At 41.5% G+C, this 16,836-nt stretch overlaps 1 protein-coding gene and 1 non-coding gene across 3 annotated transcripts in view; both read left to right on the top strand.

Moving 5' to 3' along the window:
- NYAP2 (neuronal tyrosine-phosphorylated phosphoinositide-3-kinase adaptor 2) overlaps positions 1–16,836 on the top strand; it is a 239,826-nt gene that overhangs the window by 136,865 nt on the left and 86,125 nt on the right. For both annotated transcript variants that reach the window (XM_036913631.2, XM_036913638.2), the window contains one exon: positions 13,297–14,391. In XM_036913631.2, coding sequence (XP_036769526.2) covers positions 13,297–14,391 — 1,095 coding nt within the window. The remainder of the gene's footprint in view (positions 1–13,296; positions 14,392–16,836) is intronic.
- LOC118927783 (small nucleolar RNA SNORA73 family) lies at positions 12,969–13,166 on the top strand. Its single transcript, XR_005030964.2, has one exon. It is a non-coding gene; the product is annotated as a small nucleolar RNA SNORA73 family (small nucleolar RNA).

Below are 16,836 nucleotides of genomic sequence, written 5' to 3'. Positions count from 1 at the left end.
TTAATCTGTTGAATTTTCTGCACTGCCACACATAGGCTGTGATTTACATCCCCATTTTCTCTTTTGTTTTGATTTTAATTGCATTTTAAAATTAAAACTCACCCAAGGAAAATCACCTTTTTTTTTTTCAATTTAAGCTGATAAGAAACTAAGAATGCCAACACTGAAATGGTAATGTCCAGAAAATTCCAAAGCCTGTATAATTTTAAAGGAAGGATTACATGTTTTAAAATAAATTCACTTCTATTATATGGATATACATAGACTATAAACCTAATATAGAAGGAAACTGAAATATTGATCTCCTAGTTCAATGAACATAAAAATCTACATTTATTTAGGCAATCACTCATTTTACAATTTCCCAGAACTGGTAGGCTCTCTGGCACTGGCACCATTAATTTTTATAGCTCAGTGCTAAATAAATGTGAAGTATGTGTAAAAACGTATGTTCTCATTACATTCCTTCCAGTGTAGCCAGAGAGATTTTTTTATGGGTACTGATAATAATTGATAATAATATCGGTTATACGTTTTAAGCCCTTCCTATGGCCAGGTAGTATGTTAAAGAGTTATGGTTTAAGTGTCTTTTTAAATCCTCACATCCTATGAATAAGCATCACTGCATCCATTTAATAGCTAAGTTCAGTGATGCTAAAGATGTTAGAGTTGACTTTCCCAAGGTCACACAGATAGTAAATTGAGATTGGAATTCAAGGTAATCTGACTCAATGACAAGTATTGGTAATGTTTTTTAAAAAATTGGTTAAAACACCCTTAACTACATATTTGTAAAAAAATACGCTCCATCAATCTATAAAGGCAATTCTTCTTTGACTGTGTGTTAACTAGAGTCAGATCACCAAGGTTCAAAGCCAGTGTCTGCTCGGGCAGGCCATGCTAGTTCTCTGTCTTTTAAATGCCAATGCCAGTTACGTGCGTTTGTGGGGATTGAATGAAATAATCTCGCCAAGCACATTGCCTAATACAAATAATGCATTTGATATGTGGTGGCTATTATTATTACACCTATTATTGTTGTGGTGGTTGTTACTCTATTTCCACTAGAGAAGATGTCACATACGTCGACACGATTTCAGGGGAGTTGAACAAAACGTTTTATGGCTCTGTAATTCCATGCTACTCCCTCTGTGATCTCAGAGACTTAAAAAGATCACAAACATTTCTATCTTTATCCCAACCAGGACAGACTTAACAATAATCCACTGTAGACTGTATCTGTGGAGCAGCAGGGGTTCAGCTTCCGCAGAGTTGACTGCCTGAAGGACAGGAGAAATGTTCCAATTGTTAATCGGATTTTTCTCCCAACTTGCTTTCCTTTAACATGTATCCTCCTGGGTTGAATTCAAATTAACTGAGCTTCTATTGGGTGCTCAGCATTGTGCGCCACACAATTTTTTCCCCCTGAAGACTCAGGAAATTAACTCTTCTGATGGAGATACTGCTAGCGATATAGCTCCTGTGAACTTGTAAAGCTGATGGTTTCAAAATATTTGAGGAAAGTGATAAAAAAAAGTTTTTATAACCAGTGGCTTAATAACTCAGCTATCCTTAAATTTTAAATGTGTAGTTTTCCTGGGCCTCCTAAGGATATTTGATTGACTTGACTACTGTGCAGAGGTGACTGGCATGTGTAGGTAAAACCAGCCAGAGAGTTCTTGGTTTGAGCAACCAGTAGTAATGGAGCCATATAGTTTATTTAATGAAGCTCTCTTCCTAAATAAAACTAGTCTTTAAGATGAAGCACTCCTAAAAACTCTTAAGGAGATCAACTTTCATTAAAAATTATTGAAAATAGAGGGAAGACAGAAGATCCAAAGGAACGTATGAGAAAGAGAATTGAACATTTTAAATCATTATGCATTGGTAGTTTATTGTACAATGAACAGTTATAGTTACTACTGATTAAATGCCTATTGGGAGAAAGTCCCTCTGTTAAGTTTTTTGGGACTTTTAAAAAGATGTATTGATTCTGCCCTTAGAAAACTCGCCCGTAGTCTTTAGGAGAGAGAAGCTGGTAACCAAGGACAAGGTAGGAAATGAGGAACATCACAAGAAAGGAAGATGAAGCACAAATGAAAAAAACTAAGAGGAAAGGGAGGAAGCGGTGACAGGGGAAATGGGTCTTAGGGGGGGAGGTTTTGTTTAGGTAAGAGAGTGGAAGAGCAGAGGAAATGTCAGAGCAGAGTCTGAACAGATAGATCCAAGTGCTGTGTGATTCGGTTTGGGCAGACTGAAGGGTATATGAGGAATGCTAAGAGCAAAAAAGGTGGAGATTTTGTTGGGTTATTACGGGAGGTCTGGCACGCTGTTGCAGAACTGGAAAGCATACTTGTGGTGGCATCAGGGAGAGCAGCAGAGAGATCCCCGCAGTGCCTCTTTCATACACAAGGATGAGAGTCGCAGGGGAGTTTTAGAGTACCTTTGTCTCCTATTTCCCACGTTTGTGACCTTGTTTCCCATGGCCTCGATACATTGATTTATCTCAACAAAGACAGTTATTTTTTCAGGAAATGATTGTTATAACCGCCAAATTCATGAGGCTTACAAAATCATTAGCCCTCAAGCGTTCTACACATTGCAGGATCTAACTTGCGCGTTCTGCTGCCCTGTGTTCCTTCACATCCCCTTTGAGCATTCCTTAGTGTAAGGGAACTGAGAGGGGCCATCTTAAGTCCTCAGTTAATTCTTTCTGTCCTTCCTTTTTGACAGGTAAAGTATTTATCATACCTTGATAATGTTGAATATTCCTCCTTTGACTCCTCTCTCTTCCACATCATTTATGTGGCCACTGTCAATCCTTCTCACGTGCTTCATCTTGTTTCTGTCTCTTAATTCAAATAATGCCTAAGGGAACGGCAAATTATAGGGCTGTTCATGGCTCCTTAGGGTCACTAGAGAATACCTGATATCCTGAATGCTGGCTCCAAGAATGTCAAAGCTCTACTCTTCACAGGCAGTGAACAGATATCTATCAAGAACTTGTGATGTTCTAGTCGCTTTATACAGACAAGATTTAGCAAAGATCAAGACAAATGGGGAACCATTGTTTCATGGAAATTATATTCAAGTGGGAAAGAGGAAAATACACACACAGCCACCAAGAACCTTATATAAATCAATTGTGAAACAAACGAGAAATACATGCTGATTGGGTCATGGGTCACTTCTCTGCAGAGACTTTTACAGTGTGATCTGGATGTCAAAAAGCCAGCTATGCAAAATTCAGGGATGTCAAACAAAAACCTGAGCTGGACAGTAGTTAAAATGGCAAAAACAGATTTTATTTAGGACTATTGCAATGGGGGGAAAGAGACCTCAGTACAGAATGAGGTTCAATTTCATCCAAATACAGCATGAGTGAGAGGGAATTCATAGCCAAGGAATAGGGTGGGTGTTGGTAAATGGAAAATTACTAAGAGGAAACATCAGGGATAAGGGGGCTTCTGGCTACACTGACCTAATAATATTAAAGTTGAAGTCATGCCAGGGTGACTAGACATCACCTAGGGGATGGCAGAGGATGAATTACTCAGTCAGATTTCAAGGGTGATCAGATATTGAGGGTTGAGGGTGTTTCTGGTTAAACTGACTTTAGCAGGGATATTACTAAAATTGGATTTTACAAGGAAGTGTACACATAGGTCTTGAGAAAGATTCATGAGCCTGATCCCTATGCAGCCAGGCAAAGATGTTTTTTTATTGAACATAGTATTCTAGCATACTGTCCAACTGGGATCATCCTTGCAGAATAGACCCTGTCCCTCATGGATACTTTGAGTTCTTTTTTCTATTCCTTCTAGACTTCTGTGCAGTGTGGAATGGCAAGTGGAATCTGAGAGTGTGCAGTAGCACAGTGGAGGAAATGGTTCTTTACAAGTGGACTGTCTAAAGGGTATCCCATGGCTAGAGCAGGAGGCCAGTGGCTGGGAAGCAAGATTCAGCCCTGGGATGGAAATATAAAAGCAGACATTTGTGACAGACATTGTGATTCCTTGGGAATGCTGGCTGCTGCCTGGACAGATTCCCATAAAGGTGTGACTCCAGTGAGTTTTCCCTGGTTCAGTATGAGTCTTCAGTCTCTTAGCTCAGAAAGTCAATCATCAGATGTCTAGAGTAACCAAGATACCAGCTCAAGAGATGGGTCTCAGTTTATACAGCTGCTATAACAAAATACCACAGATGGGGTGACATAAATAAAAGAAATGTATTTTTTATAGTTCTGGAGGCTGATCAGAGTGCCGGGATACAGACTGCTGACCTCTTTTGTGTCTTTGCACGGGGAAGGGGATGGGAGTTCTGTATGGGTACCTTTCATACAAGCACCAAGGGATGAGATAATTACCTCACAAAGGTCTCACCTTCTAACACCATAATATTGGGTATTGAGTCCAACATGTGAACTTGGGGAGGGTGGACACAGATATTCAGGCCACAGCAGTATATGAAACCTGAATACCACCTTGCTTGTTTCTCATGAGAAACATATGCATAATACTTTAGAAATTTTAAAAAAGTTAATAAAAAGTTTGTTGATGAATCTGAAGTTAGGAAGAGAACTCAAAAGAATCATACATGTAGTGGCTTGGGCTCTCCGAGCATGCTGGGTCCATCCCCACAAACAGGGATATAACAGGGGACCAGATGCCCTGGGCCCTGCTGGGGGGCCACCACATTTTGCTCTGTGAGTCTCCTGGTGTTATCTTCCCTGTGGCTGGAAAGCCAGCCACTGGTTTTTCTTTCTTTACATAAATTAATACCTTCACTCTGATTCCAATCCAGTCTTTTTTACCAGAAAGTAAGTAATCTCTTTTTATATCTCTTCGCTGAATCATCCTGTGGTGATTTTATAATACTCAGAAGACAACTTTACTTCTTTAATTTCTTTACTCTGAAGGATGCTTTCTGTTTCCCTAGTTCTTTACCCTAGTTCTGTGAAAAGAACAACAGCATTTTTCTGTAAGATAGTCACACAAGCAGGAAATTAATTTTGAGATTTATTTTTTTCAGTTAACAAATAACCTTAAATGCTATGGCTTAAAAGAATAACAATGTATTACTTCCTATTGTCCTGTGAGTTGACTTGGCTTATGTGGGTAGTTCTACTCTGTGTGACATTGTGTGGGGTCTCTTATTTGTCTGTATTCAGTTGGCAGGCGGGATAGACTAGAAGGTCTAACAAGATTTCACTCCTATGAGCTTTCTTCTCCGTGTAGCCTCTGCACGTGATTAAGTTGAACTTCTTCATAACATGTTAGTTTAAGAGGTCTTACATGGCAATTGGCTTTTAAGATAAGGAAGTGAAAGCTGTCAGTTCTCTTAAGTACAAAATTCAGAATTTCACTTCTACCATTCAGTGGTCAAGGTAAGTCACAAGGCCATCCCTGATTTGAGGAGAGGGAGACAGACTCTACCTATTGATAGGTGGAAAGCTTACAAGGAGGGAAAGAATTGATGGTGGCTATCTTTGAAAACTCTGGTCATATTGTGTCCTATAGGCAACATACTCTCACCCTCCTGCCCAAATATGTCCTTGCATTACATCAGGTTGAAATCCAGGATTTCATCATGTATATCATGCCCATGTGCCTTGAGGCTTCTTGAGTGCAATTCCTCATATGCAAATGCTTTTGAACTAAAAGTACAATTTATCTGCACTATAAAACCTGACATAGACTAGCAGGCCAGGAGCAGGAAAACTGCAATGTACAATCTTGTTGGAAAAAATGGGGGCTGGAAGTTGGGGAGGCACATAAAGTCACCAGCTCATAGCGATTTGGAAGTCCAGCTGTGCACATGTGCCCTGTGCTACCCATTCCAAGGGCAGAAAATATTTATTGACTAGGGCCCAGTTCCACTCTCTGGTTTTGGTTCTCTATGGCTCTTCCCTTTGCTCTCTGAGCTTTCAATTTGCTCTGCAAGTCATGCTTTTCTGTCTACAGGAAATAACCTGTAGTTTTCTCAGTATCTTCAAGCCCTGAAAAGTTTGGGGATGCAAAGTCATTTTTAATTTAAATTTGACTGTTTCTGTCCCTTTTAGTCCAAGTTGGCAAAACTCCTTTGTATCTTTGTCATCTTCCTGTACATAAAACTATAGTCTATTTCATTAGGCAAAAGACAAACACAAATTGTTTTGGGACAGGCCTCTCTCTTCTTAGGGTTATGGTTATATCTTAAAAGAATCTTTCAGTTCACTACCTTCCATCTTTCAGAGATCTCAACATGGGATCTTTAAGTCACACCCCTTAATTTGTTTTTTGCATTAAAGCCACACTTTACAAAGCTCTGGATTTGACCTTTGCCCAAGACTGGATTTTTACTTGGAACACCTTTTGCTGTTCAGAAAAAGCTTCTTTGCAAGTCCTGTGTTGGAACTGTTAATTGTCATTTTTGCTGGAGGACTGAATGGCTCCTTCCTCAGTTCCCTTCCTCAGTTCTTGCAATCCTTCACCACACATGGCTAAAACAAGCCAAGTAATACTTTTCACATTCTTCCAGAATTCTCCTCAGTCAGGTCCACAAATTCATTAGGTTCATTTTGTAATTTGTACATTACCACAGACAACAGTCTTCCCAAATTTTCACCAAACTATAACACAGTTCTCCTTTTGTCTGGACTCCAATAGCAATTTTCTCATCAACATTTCAGCCTCCTCACTGCCCTTCAGGTCTCTGCCACCACCCAGTCCCAAAGCCAATGCACACGTTTGAGATTTTTGTTACAGCATTTCCAGGCTTCTCGTACCAGTTTCAGATGTGTATACATGCACGACAAACCTACTCAAAATTAAGAGACATAAAAGCGATGACCATATTTGCTCATAGTTCTGTGGGTCAAGAATTCAGTAGGGCATGGTGGGAACGACTTGTCACTGGTTCAGAGTGTCTGCTGTCCTACCTGGAATGACTCAGATACCTGGAAGGGTCATGGGGACAGTATATGGGAGCCATATGGCTGGCATCTTTTTTTCATTATTGATTGAGTTTCTTGGTTCTTTCCCCCTATCTAGCTTGGACTTTGCCACAGCATGGTGGTCTCAGAATAATCAGGCTTCTTTCATGGTGCCTGGTTTCCTTTGGGAGATGATGAGAGCTGCCATATTCAGGAGTAGAAGAAATAGACTCCACCTCTTGAGGGATAGGAAAATGGGCACATACAGGAAGGGAAAGAACTGATGGAGCCCTTCTTGAAGACTACCAACCAGAGACTGTCTGCTTTAGGACTGTTAAAAAATGCCTCATCAAAACCCATAAGAGATAAGTATATAGGAAATATCTATATACTTATATACTTATAAATATATATTGTTTCAATATTCTTCCTTATTACATGAAATCTACTCATATTTTCTAGTCTGTTTTGTTTTCTCAAATGTTGGCTAAAAATTCCAATTTTACTTTATAATTAATGGGTTGAGATGAGTAATTCAAACTACAGTAGTTCTGTTTAAAGTCCTTTATCATCTATACAACAAATGTGAGTACAAATAAGAATGTACTTCAAAGTAATTTGCCCATAGTTATGCCCTTTGAGGAAAAGACATGAGAATCATGCCTTCTAGTTTAAACCAAGACTTTTTCAGACAATTTAAAGTTAAGACCCCACTGTTGAGTCAATTCTGTGTCTCACAAAGTTTCTATACAAACTCTGATCCAGTCTGAGTTCTCTGTTTTCATTGTTGCCAAATCCAGAACAGTAACTCCGATCCCACACCTCCAAACACGCTCCCTTTTGTGCATGATCCCACTTCCTTGTTCCTGCCGCAAACAGACCAAGGGCATGTGCAACTCCCATACCTGTACAAACACCTTAATTACAAAAAAATACAATAAGAAGGGAGCAGTTTTACAGATGTATTGTGGAGCCTGTGACTGTGAACATAAAATATTTCTCAAACCCTTGGAATTGTGAGTTGTGAAGTTACTGTGAGCACCATTCTCCTGAAAGTGGGAAATGTGTCTCTCACCTTCCAGAATCAGCCAGTTCTAGGATCACACCGTATAGAGGCTCCTTCTCTTCACTGGACTCTCATTGCCCAGTTTGAATCACCTATTTAAATATACCTCTATATCCAGAGCTAAAACACCATTGTTCCTCATTATAGCATGGGCTGCAAGGTACCTTTTAAAATGATACTTTATGCCATATATAAAATAACAAATTAAACAGCTTTCTTTTTCCATTGCTTTCCTTTGTTTTCAAAGGTATAAAAGATTGAGTTGAAATTATGAGACTTAAAAAACGTTTAAGAGTAGTTGACATGGAATTTATATTTCTTCACCAGTAATAAATAGGATTTGGGCTAGAAAATCTCTAAGAACTCTTCAAATTCTCGGATTTTGTGGTCAAAGAGACTTTCCATACAGGGAAATACTGTCACCATTTCCCTGTATTTCCCTGTGTTGTGTCTCATTTTTCCATTTCTTGGGTCAAGAACATCACCAGATACTAAAGCATGATATTACATTAGACTTTTTTTTTTAATAAGGAAAAAATTCTTTCAGAAGGATAGGCTGACAAAGGACATGGTGAATTTCCAAAATTAACTGTGAAAAACAGATCATCTGGGCATGACTGAAAGCCATACATAACCTTTGTGCTCAGGGATCTCATTTCAAAAATGTCACTTTCTGCTTATTCAAAGCTACTGTTATTATTCTATTTTAAGCATTAAAATTTGTGTTCTGGAGCTGAACAGGAATTATTGCTTCTATCTTTGTGCTTATTAGAAATAATTTAAAATTCAGTCAAGAGCAAAAAAAATCACGTTTTTATTATGGTTGAATTTGGTTAAATGTTGAAATTTGCAATGCAATTTTTATTTTCTTTTATTAACAATATTTCAGTCTCTACATTTAGACATTAAGTCTATTTTAAGCACTTTCTAAAGAAATGACATTTGAAACATGAATTTTTCTTTAATTCTTAATTCCCAAGAGTGAGTTTAAAGTGGAATAAATTATGTGACGTTACTAAAAATTTCAGGCTTTCCCTTGTAAGGGTAAACTTTAAAAAAATCACCTATGACAGTTGAAACAAACTTTCATTGCTCCATGAATTATTTATTCAACACTTGGACTCAAGGTAAAACCAGAGGATAAATGGAGAGAAAAATCAGTTCATTAGAAAAGAAACTGTTCCTCTTCTGATTTTACAGAGACTACATTGTGAGATTTCAAGGAGGATATAACATGAGATGCAGATATTGCCTGGAAAAAGTCTCTCAATCTTGAAGTAATGAATTTGTTTATTCATCCAGATCATCTGTAATTTACTTAACACTTTACTCTCTGTATAATCCTTAATACGCTTATTTCAAATTTGGACGGATAGCCCCGAAGACCAGGAAACAAAATCTGATTGAATTTTATGAATATGCCTTCATTGGGCTCTCTTCACCACCCAGGGAAAGAGAGAGAGAAGAAGCTTGTCCAGATAGGAAAGGATCCCTGGGCAGGGCTTCCTGGAGAATTGATTCAGGTGGTGGGCACGGAGTGGAGCGGGGAGTCGATACGCCAAAGGAAATGACAGCAGTAAATGAAACAACACCCAGAAAGTGGGTCAGAAGCAAACAGCAATGTGCATTGGCACACACGAGAGCTTAGAGAGTCAGACGGAGAAGAAGAACCAGAATTACAGGCCTTGTGGTGGAAGGGTACCCCTGATGTACATGGAGCGTCTCTGTATTCAGCTGTACTGTGCTGTGACATGGTTTCAGGGGGTGAGGAGGTCTAGGGCAGGTGAAAATTACATTTAGAAGACTGGGAAAGAGTTGTATCACTTCTTAAAAATAACAAAGCTAATTAAAGCATTCCAATGCCAGAGGGTGAAATTAAAGTGGGTGCACATCATTCAGCTGTACCAGGTCTTTACGTAAGTCCCAGTAAATATACTGCTTTCTAAGCCACAACAAAATGCCACCCTCTGGGGGGCTTAAACATTTATTTTGTCAACAGTTCTTGAGGCCAGAAATTCAAGATCAAGGTGTGAGCATAGTTGGTTTCTGGTGAGAACTCTCTTCTTGGTGTGTAGATGGCTACCTTCTCACTATGTCTTCACATGTGGAGAGGAGGGGAGTGAGCACCTAACGCAAGTCTCTTCCTGCAAGGGCCCTAATCCCACCCTTGTGTCCCCATCTAAATCTAATTATCTCCCAAAGGCCCCATCTCCAAATACCATCACATTGGGGACTTCAACATAGGAATTTGGGGGGAACACAATTTCCTCCATAGTAAATGTCAATTTTTATTATCTCAGAGTCACCATAAAAGTCACATATTGTATTTTATTCTCCTTGCCAGACAATATTCTGTATTTGGGTTTGGCATTAAGGTTGTCCTCACTGTACATGTGGACTGTCTAAATTCCTTCTTAATGAATAAGTTGTTCTACCTTAATTTTGTGTTGTGTTCTAGAATAGAACCTTTTCTTTCTTCAATATGTTCATAGATATGAAGGGTCTTAATTGCATTATTTTCTATTTCTTTTGGCGAAGAAAATAAGTGTCATTTTCTCACATTCTGAGTGCAACCCAAGCATTGGTCTTGCCCCTTCCAAAGGCTGCCTTCCTATTATACATGAGAGGAGGGACGCTGGTTCAAGGGTTGTTCTTGAGGCTACTGCTTCCCTGAGCAGCATCATATCGCTCCAATCTCTACCATGGACCCCTCACTGCCTGAGAATCCAGGGCTATGTTCTCTCCTCAATGCAATGATCCTACTAGGCTTGGGCTCAGCAGATGCCTGACTTTTGCCTCTCCTGTTGGTTTTTTCCATACAACTATCCTGGTCCAGGTAGGAATATCAGACTTTAGGGAAGGGTCAAAGAAAACAAAAGTGAATTATAATTTAGGTGGGAGAAAAATAAATATATTATTCTAGGCATGACTGTTCCTATAGTGAAGTTATCCATCTCATGGACACACTAATTCTTAGCTGTAGGTTAACCCTCCATGCACAGAGCACCTCACTATTCAGACTTTCTTCCCCTAAGGATTCCCCCAACCCCAAACCAGTCAATCTCTAGAATCCAATAGTCACTGGCAAATATTTACCACCGTGAATCACTTAGCCTAGAACAAGATTCTGAGGTGGAGGAGGGCAGGAAGCAAACTTCAGAAGAGTACTCTCTTGTGGTTTTGTTCCCCTAAGATCTGATTCTTTTAAAATCCTGCCAGTACTAAGTCGACCCTGTTCAGTGTTGTATACTTTTACTTTATTGGGCTCAGATTTTTGTGAATAATCTGATGATTTATTTAAATTGTGAAAATTAACATACCCAGTAGATTTCAAAGCCAGTACAATGTAAGATCACTGAGAGATACAGAGTGGAGATACTGGTCATTTTGGGTCCCTTCTAAAGAACTGTCTGGGTATTTTTCACTCGATTATGTCTCTCAGCTTTTTGTTTTGAGCCCCTGCTTTGACTCCACTGTTAGACACCCCTGGAGAATGACATCTAGTTTTTCCTGATACGAGTAAAAGGAAAAGTCTAGATACATAAAGAAACTTGCCTTCAAAAAGGTGTTTGTAGTGAGGAAAATCATCAACACGGGCAGAGTGGAACAGAATATTTGAAAGCAAGAATGACCTAGAGAAGTGAAAGTCACAGCCTTCTAGAATATTTGATGGGTTCCCTTCATCTGAAGGCATGATTGATATGTAAGCAGCTGCCTGACTAACCTTTAAGCACTTGCTTCTCCTTTAGCAAGTTTTAGAGGAGCTACTGTTTTGTAAGTAGGCCAGTTGAAAAAAAACAGGGAGATTTCAGGTGTTTCTTGATTACATGCCTTGGGACCCCCCACCCTCCCTTAAGGCCACAAATTGTAGAAAAGCCTGTTACTATCTCATAATGTTATACCTTTAAGCTATATTGTCAACTTACATTATATACCACCACTTACCACAAGCAACTACATTCTGCCACATTGCATAATAATGATAATCACTGTAATCATATATCAACACAATGAGATAATGAGATAACAAGACTCCAGTACCTTCCCTGCATGCTAAACAATTGATTTCAGTCACAGACATGTTGCCAGGCCGTTCCACCCTACTGTATGGTGTCAGAAGTTTATGCTCTGTCTAAAGGCGGGCTTCCAGCAGGCTCTGGGATGCACTGGTACTTATCTGTTGTGAGTTTCCAGAAGTTATTCCTGAAATTCACACATTATTCTCTGGATTATTTCTCTTGTAAAACTCTAGGTGGGGTTCTAATGTGTCACTGTAACATCTCTAATAAGTTCATTTGAAGACAGCATTTGGCATATCATAAGAGATCTTACTTAAAAAAAGAAAAGAAAAAAAAAAAAAACAGAACTACCCCATAATCAGCAATACCTGGAGATTTGGAGATTAACTTGTCTAGCTTCATAAGATTTTCATATCAATTTCCCCCAAAAGTATCAAACCCATCTGTATAGTAGTTACTTTTCTGAGCCGAGGAAGAGATTAAGTCTAGTAGACTGGGGCATTTTTATCCTAAATGAAAGCAAGATGTGATCATGTGCAATAGCCACATCATTAAAAGGACTCCATTCCCATGGTATTTTTGTAACCATTTGTGTTAACAGAAACTCTAGGCTTTCTGTTGTTTTTTCCCCCTGAGTTTCTGGCTTAGTTCTTGAAGATTTTAATCTTTATGAAATCTGTGATTGTTTTTATCCAACATGGTTTATCTGAAGGTTTCTATTTAGAAATCCTAAGGCAAAGGGATGAATAACCCTGGTCTTAATGCATTTATCAGTGTTGGATTACTAATATTAATTGAAGATTAATACTACTAATATTATTCTGTCATCAGACTTTTCTGAATATGGAAAATGTTTGACTTCTGCTTGATTTTTACTCTAAGCCTCAAGCTAGAAATGAAGCAGACACCCCTTCCATCAATAGTTTATAGGCATAAACCCTAGTGCAAACATTTTTTGAAAGCTTTCCTTCCAACGTGGATACCCCAGATCACTCTCCCGGGCTCTGTCCTGGTGGCAGAGTGGAGCACAGGGCTCTGCCGCATGATGTACAGTCCCTTTGCAGGACGCTGGAGATGCAGCTGGGCCTTGCGTTGGCCCCTGTATATTCCTACCCCTTCTCAGGGTCCTATGCACAGTGACTGAGGAGACACCATGCAGGAAACATCTAGTATCCTATAATGTAAAGTTTAAGTAAGATCATAAATAAAGTAAGAGTATAATCCTCAAAAAAGAAGAAAAGAAAGCTTTCCTATTGTACTGATCTGTTTTACTTTATTATTATTATTATTATTTTTAGTGTCGGCCAAACCAAGACCCCACAGTGATGAATATTCAAAGAAGATTCCTCCTCCCAAACCCAAGCGGAACCCAAACACTCAGCTCAGCACGTCCTTTGATGAAACGTACATCAAAAAGCATGGGCCGCGGAGGACGTCGCTCCCGCGGGACGCGTCGCTCTCCCAGGTCAGCAGCCCCGCGGGGGACCCCGAGGAGGAGGAGCCCGTGTACATCGAGATGGTGGGGAACATTCTCAGAGACTTCAGGAGGGAGGACGACGACCAGAGTGAGGCCGTCTATGAGGAAATGAAATACCCCATTTTTGACGACTTGGGTCAGGACTCCAAATGCGACCTTGACCATCACAGCTGTTCTTCGCAGTGTGCTACTCCCACGGTGCCTGACCTGGACTCGGCCAGGTCCGCAGGGCCATGCCCCCCGAAGGGCGCACTCTGCGACATCCCCCCGCCCTTCCCCAACCTGCTGTCGCACAGGCCCCCGCTGCTGGTGTTCCCCCCGGCGCCCGTGCAGTGCTCGCCCAACTCCGACGAGTCTCCGCTCACCCCGCTGGAGGTCACCAAGCTCCCGGTGCTGGAAAACGTGTCCTACATGAAGCAGCAGGCCGGGGCGTCCCCGTCCTCGCTGCCCCCCGCCACCCCCGGCCACCCCAAGCTGGAGAAGGACCAGCCGGGGGCCCTGGGGCCCGCTCCGGCCGCCGCGACGCTCTCCTCGTCCCCCCCGCCGCCCTCCGCTTTGTACCGGACGCAGTCCCCCCACGGCTACCCCAAAAGCCACTCGGCCTCCCCGTCGCCCGTGAGCATGGGGCGGGCCCTGACGCCGCTCAGCCTCAAGCGGCCGCCGCCCTACGACGCGGTGCACGCGGGCGGCCCGGCCAGGGGCTCGACGGCAGCGCCCCCCGCCGCTGGCCGGCCGCTGTCGCAGGACGCGGCCAAGCTGGCCCAGGCGGCGGGCAGCCCCTGCGGGCCGGCGGCGGGCGGCGCGCGCTCGCGGACCCCCACCAGCCCGCTGGAGGAGCTCACCAGCCTGTTCACGTCCGGGCGCAGCCTGCTGCGGAAGTCGTCCGGCGGCCGCCGGGCCAAGGAGCCTGCGGAGAGTAAGTGCTCCGCGCGGAGCGGGGACGGGCCGCCGGGCGCGGGCGGCGCGGGGAGCGCGGGCGGCGGGGCCTCTGCTGGAAACTCAGAATGCGCGGTTTCACCTTTTCCCGCGCTAAAGGAAACAGTGCGTTCTGGAAGCGCTAAAAGCGACCGTTTGCTTGATAGAGCATAGCCTATTTCCAAGGAAGAATGCTTTAAAAAAATAAATAAATAAAGGGGGTGTCTTGCCAATCCCGGGCAAGTTAGCTATGGATTCAGTGTGACCAAAGAAATTGAGAGCAAAACGTTCTTGGGGTGAAAGGGTTATACCCAACTTTATTTCCAGGTGGCAGGTCAGTCACTAGAATCCCATTCACTCAGAGCGAGTCTGCATGCAGCAAGCCAGTCTCTGCCTCTGGGCCCCTCTGTCTGCACAGCTGTCCCGCACAGCCGTCCTCTGGGCCTCTGTCCTCAGCGCTGCCACCACTCCAGCCTCTGCTCTGCTCTCCTGCAGCCCTGCAGCCCTGCCACCGTGTCCTGTCCCGAGCACTGGGCGGAGCTCGTTGTATAGAGTCAACAGCCATGTAGTGCCCACAGGTGTGCAGTGAGCCGGTCAGCCTGGGCCAGGTGAGAATCCTGGCCACAGGAACTCTCATTTTATCCACAGGGAGAAATCCGAGTTTGACGGTGGCTCTGGGAAGTGTGACAGAGAAACAGATCATTCTGGAAGTTTTAGGCGAATATCTAGACTTTTTGAGGAAAAGCGCACATTGAAACTTGGAATTGATACATGTTAATGTTTTCCTTAATTTTCTATTAAAAGCCTACTTGAGCAAATCTGTATTAGGAAGATTTTGCTGCAAAGAAAGCAATTCAGATAGAATTTAGGACTTTTATTTTTTAACATGAATGATTCTCTCTGCATACTTCAAAATGTTAACGTTCTTGCCTACATTCTAAACTAGAATGAGGCCCAAGCTTCCCCTTATAAAAGGCATGGTAATTAGCATCTTACTCCTCTGGTACTCCTCCTAGATCCATCCATACTCAAAATACAGAAAGATCTCTAAGTGATAAACCAGTGGTGAACATTATAGTTACCACCGAATTTCAAAGACCAGGACATCACCTGAATGACTAATTCTTTTGTGAGCCCCAAATCCCTCCATTAGGATATAGTAAAGTCAAAACAGACCCAGGTTTTCTCATTGTCCATTTCATTAAGTTACATGCGTTCCCTGATTTAAAAATGCCCTGGGCACCTAAGCTGATAATCATTTACATCTCAAATGATCCCACCACAAGATTTTATTTACCTACTCACACAGTCAAACCGAGGATCTTCCTTAAAGGAAAAGAGATCTTTAATGCTTTTGATGGTGAAGATAATGTTGACACTCCTCAGTTAGTATTCATTGGTACTTAGAAGCCACTTATATTGTCTTTTTTTTTTTTATTTTACCGCGAAATTTATGAAAGCATTAGCTGTTTAAATAATCCCCACCCCCAGCAAAGAAAAATTAATTTATCTGACTGAAAAGCAACAATTTCTAATATATAAGCTATGTCTGGAGTTCAATACATACATATGGGCATATGTTAAATTATTTTAAAAATTGTATTAAAAATTAAAAACAACCTATTATTAAAGTAGAGATTCTTAGCTGGGATGATAATGCTCCCAGAGACGTTTGGCAATGTCTGGTGTCATTGTTGGTTGTCACATTGGGTGGGCTACTGGCATTGCATGGGTAGAGGCCAGGGATGCTGCTAATAGCCTACAACGCACAGGACAACCCCTCTTTCTCTTTCTCTTTCTCTCTTTCTCTCTGTCTCTGTCTCTCTGTCTCTGTCTCTGTCTCTGTCTCTCTGTCTCTCTCTCTCACACACACACACACACACACACACACACACACACACACAGAGGAAAAAACAGATCATCTGGTCTACAATGTCAATAGTGTCAAATTTGGGTAGTGGTTAGTGTGGAATCTGTAGAAGTTTCACCCTAGAACTGGTGAAGTTACTGGATTTTTCTCTCTGCCTCCCAGCTTCCTTGGAGGATCCTCAGCATCTCCAGCTGGCAGCTATACCAATTAGCTCGAAAAAGTATATCTAAAAGAAATGATTAGCTAATGAAGTTATTTCAAGAAAAATCCATCTGTTAGAATCAGTCTATGTGCTATATGTCACAGACTTCTCCATATGATTCCAAAATGGGCTTTGTGTGTTTCTAAAACAAAGCTTGTATATGGTAAAGTGATCCAGGCTCTTTATAGCTTTTAGGGATCTGAGGACAGAATTCTTTCCCATGTTCTACTAAGCGTGTATCAACTGTTCAGAGAAAGGGTATACTCTGAGTTACACTAACTTCAATGTTGCACTCTATATAAAGGCAACAGAGGAAAAATGCTATTTTTTAGTACAGATAAATAAATAATTGAACGCTATTTGTTTTTGACTCT

This window comes from Manis pentadactyla, chromosome 6 (assembly GCF_030020395.1).
Source record: "Manis pentadactyla isolate mManPen7 chromosome 6, mManPen7.hap1, whole genome shotgun sequence".
NCBI lineage: Eukaryota > Metazoa > Chordata > Mammalia > Pholidota > Manidae > Manis > Manis pentadactyla.
Note: the sequence above shows the minus strand (reverse complement) of the source record. Positions and strands in the feature narration are given on the sequence as shown.